General features: G+C 59.3%; 1 protein-coding gene across 1 annotated transcript in view; it reads left to right on the top strand.

The window, feature by feature from the left end:
* The window catches only part of ALX4 (ALX homeobox 4), a 44591-nt gene extending 40253 nt beyond the window's left edge, over nt 1–4338 (top strand). Inside the window, exons 5-6 of the mRNA XM_010832224.1 lie at nt 1445–1573; nt 4009–4338. Coding sequence (XP_010830526.1) covers nt 1445–1573; nt 4009–4338 — 459 coding nt within the window. The remainder of the gene's footprint in view (nt 1–1444; nt 1574–4008) is intronic.
* Nucleotides 4339–4383: the final 45 nt, after the last annotated feature.

The following is a 4383-nucleotide window of genomic DNA, read 5'->3' as shown; positions in this document are numbered from 1 at the left end:
CTGGGCCGTGGTGCCAGGGGCGTGCCCTGCACCAGAGTCAGCGGGCAGGTGTGTGACGAGCTGCCAGGAGTCTCCCTCTGAGGAGCTCTGGAGCCTGCCTGTGAGCCAGCCTGAAGTCAAGCCTGCTCACGCCCTCTCTCCCATCCTCCCTGGTCCCCGTCACCCTCTCCCCAGACCCCAAGTCACCTGCAGGGGTGGCAGACCCCAAAGCCAGCTCTTGCCCACGAGCCTTGGGAAAGTTTTCAGCCTGCCAGAAACGCTCCTGCAAAGGAAGCTTCCATTAAGCCCAATAGCTTTTGTTGGAAGGTTCTCAATTTTTTTCCTTAGTATGATAAAATAAACAAGACCCTGGCTCATACACCTGACTCAGAGACCACACTCCCCTAGAGCACCCTGGTCAAGCCAATGTGCCACCCCTGTGCTGAGTGACAGCTGGGCCTCCCCTCCTCCCTGGCATCACGCTGCTCTTGGGGGCCTGAGATTGCAGCAGCTTCTCTTCACAACACCAAGGTGACCCTCCCACCTGGCATTTGAGGGCCCCTACCATCTGACTCCACCATCCTTCCCCTCCCATCACTCTCCCAGCTGGTGGCGTGGCCGGGCCGTTTCTAAACTCAGCCTGGACTTCTGTTCCTCCAGCCCCCACCTTCCCTCCACAAAGCTGTCCCTGACTGTCCTCCAACAGCCTGGCTAAAGCCCTGTCTCCCAGAGAAGCTGTAACCCAGGGGGTCCAGACTCTTTCCACAAAAGGCTGCATGGGGGATTCAGGAAGTGGAAAACAATGGAAAAACCACACGTGTGTGATCCTCTGTGTGTGCTTAGTCGCTCAGTCTTGTCCGACTCTCTGTGACCCCGTGGACTGTAGCCCACCAGGCTCCTCTGTCCATGGGACTCTCCAGGCAAGAGCATTGGAGTGGGTTGCCATGCCCTCCTCCAGGGGATCTTCCTGGGCCAGGGATGGAACTGGCATCTTATTATATCTCCTGCATTGGCGGGCGGGTTCTTTACCACTTGGCCACCCAGGAGAATGACTCTCTGGTGAAGCTTTCACGGCTGTCATCAGATTCTGCCGTAGTCTGTGGCCCCAGAGGACTGGGCCGCCCCATGTCAGGGCTGGTTATTTGACCGCTGAGATGACTGGTGACGTGTTCCATGTGCTTGTGACACTTGCCTGCTCTGGGTTCTGAAGCGCAGAAAAAGGAACCTATTGGCCCGAAGTCACGCCTACGACTGGGGTGTGAACTGCCTTTCCGGCTCTCAGCGTCGATCCTTCCAGATTATCAGCTCTTGAGCACAGAGACCAAGGCAGATGTGTAATCTGTAGCCCCACAGTCTTGACCTTATAACTACAGCCAGAGGGACTCGAGGGCAAGGTTGGCGCTGCCTCGAACACGGGGGCCCCAGCTCCGGGCCTGACCCCGGCGACAACTGCTCTGTCCTGCAGGTCTGGTTCCAGAACCGGAGGGCCAAGTGGAGGAAGAGGGAACGCTTCGGGCAAATGCAGCAGGTTCGGACCCACTTCTCCACAGCCTACGAGCTGCCCCTCCTCACCCGAGCGGAAAACTATGCCCAGGTGAGTCCCTGCCCCCAGCTGCCTGCTCTGGGGCCCTTAGGAGGAACACCTTCCCTGGAGAGAGAGCTCGGGGCTCTAAGTCCCTGCTTCAGGCCCGTTCCAGGAGTGCACTTGTGTCTCCAGGATGTGGGAGGCCCAGAATTCTCTCTGCCCCCCATAAGCGTTGACCCAGGCTTGGCTGGACTTCAGGGAAGGGGAGACTAGGGGAGAAGCTTGAGAATGACTTTTCCTTCAGCCACTTTGGTGACGGGCATCGGAACCGAGGAATGCTGAAGGCCAGGGGCCCTCCAGGCCACCGGGAGCCACCCAGAGTGTTTCCTAGAAGAAGGGGTTCCTGAAGTTCGAGGACGTGAGTGAGGCAAGGCTGGAATGAACGTGGGATTCTCAGACCCAGGATTTAGGCTGTCATCCCAGCTCCAGAGCTTTCTCCCTTCAGGCGAGTCACATGTCTGAGCCTCAAGTTTCTTCACCTAGGAATTGGGTCTTTTAAAAGAACCTGCCTCAGGACTTCCCTGGCCAGTGGTTAAGACTCTGTGCTTCCATGGGCGGGGGGCCTCAGGTTCAACCCCTAGTCGGGGAACTAAGATCCCACATCCCACACGATGTGGCCAAAAAAAAAAAAAAAGCACCTGCCTCAGCTCTTTCACAAGGTTGTTGGGAGGTCTACGTTAGATTGTGCAAAAGTGCTTTGTGAATTACATGGTTTTAGGAAGGTTGCTTCGTATGTCTGTGGCTCTCCCAGGCATCTGGCCCATTTCTTCCCATCCCTTCCAGAGCATCTTCTTCCACGGCTGTCCTTCAGTCCCCTTCCTGGTGGCACTTGGGTCCTCAGTGGGATGTCAAGGGACGGGAAGCGATGTAGGTGAAGTCAGGCAGCCAGGACCCTTGGAGAGGTGCATTTGGGGCTGAGTGCCATCCTGACGCCCCTCAACCTGCCCTGCAAAGGCAGCCGGTTCCTCCCTCTCAGGCCTCCTTGTGCTGTGGCCTCCGCCTTCTGCTCCAAGCCGGGGCCCGCCCATATCTTTCTCTCCTCTCTCCGTCCCCCCAGCCAGCCTCCCTCTGTCCCTGGGAGGATGGACCTCCAGCCCGGACTCCCTGGCCTTGACCTCTGCTGCCCGAGCTCACACACCAGAGGGGCTCATGCTCATTCTTTCCATGCAGCAGCACACACCACATCCCCTAGGCCTCTCGAGAGAGGGGGGTCCCCATCACCCAAACCTGCAAGCAGTTCTTGTTGTCACTGCAGTCACCATGGCATCTGGGGGCATGGCCGCCTTGTCACTCCTTTTATTACAGACTTCTCTGAATGTACTCCAAACGCTGGGGGCAGGGGGCAGGCCGGCAGAAGCTGCTCCAGGACCACTGAGAAGCCCTTTCACGTGGCCGAGAGGTGCACCATCTCCTCACAGCCCATCCTGCCCACCAACCCCCCTGCCTCCCATCACCCAGGAGAGATGCATTTCTGGCTGAGTCCCCAGTTCTGCCTCCGCATAAATGCTGGGGCAAAGTGGGGTCTAAACTGGAAGCTGGGGAGGGGGAAAGGATTTTAGCCGTGCAGATAGAAGACAAAGTGTCCAGTTCAACCCTTCACCCGCTGCCCGAGCACCTTCCACCTCCCCCACCTGTCTCTGCCCCAGCCCGGAGCCTGTGGGCATCCCGCCCGGCTCCATCTGTCCACTTACCACCTCTCAAGGCAGCCCTTTCAGACCCTGAGTTACTTCTGAAGCCTCAAGGGCACCGGCCCCTAGGACCTCCACTACTGACCTTGGCTTCTGAGAGAATTGAGGCCCCCCCGACATCCACTCTCAGAGTGGACAGCCTCGGAGCCCACGTTGCCATGCCAGAGCTCTCTGAGCTCGTGTCCCCTCCCATGGATCAAGTCACGAGGGCGTGCTGGGCCTGGGGAGGAGCCGGAGCGGGGTGAGGCCCAGGTGCTGACCCTAAATGGGTCCATGGATGGAGAGACAGAGTCTGCCTCTGCGTCTAAAATCCGGGACTGCCAGGAATTCCCTGGCGGTCCAATGACGAGGACTCTGACCGCAGGGGGCACAGGTTCGATCCCTGGTCAGGGAACTAAGATCTGCAAGTGGTGTGGTCAAATAAATAAACAGAATCAGGGGCTGCCCTCAGCTGGTGAGCCGTGCCCCAGGACGACCCTTTCACTGGACTCTTGATGGAATTCGGAGTTCAGTCCTTAAAACGGAGTTTCTGTCCACTGCTCTCCTGGACCTGGGAACGGAGGAACCAGAGCATAAAACCCCGAGGCTCCTGGGGGCTAGGTGGCCAGGCAGGTTTGGAGAGCCTCCCAGGTAAACACTCAGGAATGGTTTTATCATCAGGATGGGTTTGTAAGTGAAGAGAGGTCCCCCGTGTGGGACAGGAAAGCACCCCTGTGTCCAGCCAGCCTGTGACGTGTCTCCCTCCCCTCTCCCCAGATTCAGAACCCGTCCTGGATCGGCAACAATGGGGCCGCCTCGCCCGTGCCGGCCTGTGTGGTGCCCTGTGACCCGGTGCCTGCCTGCATGTCCCCTCACGCCCACCCCCCCGGCTCCGGGGCCAGCGGCGTCACCGACTTCCTGAGCGTCTCGGGGGCTGGCAGCCACGTGGGCCAGACGCACATGGGCAGCCTGTTTGGAGCTGCGGGCCTCAGCCCGGGCCTCAACGGCTACGAGCTCAACGGGGAGCCGGACCGCAAGACTTCGAGCATCGCGGCCCTCCGCATGAAGGCCAAGGAGCACAGCGCGGCCATCTCTTGGGCCACATGACAGGGCCACCCCGCCCCATCCCTGCGCCCTCCCCTGCCCTGTGGC

The sequence above is a fragment of the Bison bison genome, unplaced genomic scaffold (genome assembly GCF_000754665.1).
Source record: "Bison bison bison isolate TAMUID 2011002044 unplaced genomic scaffold, Bison_UMD1.0 scf7180017860457, whole genome shotgun sequence".
NCBI classification, from domain to species: domain Eukaryota; kingdom Metazoa; phylum Chordata; class Mammalia; order Artiodactyla; family Bovidae; genus Bison; species Bison bison.
The sequence above is the reverse complement of the archived record's forward strand: the minus strand, read 5'-3'. Positions and strand labels throughout refer to the sequence as shown.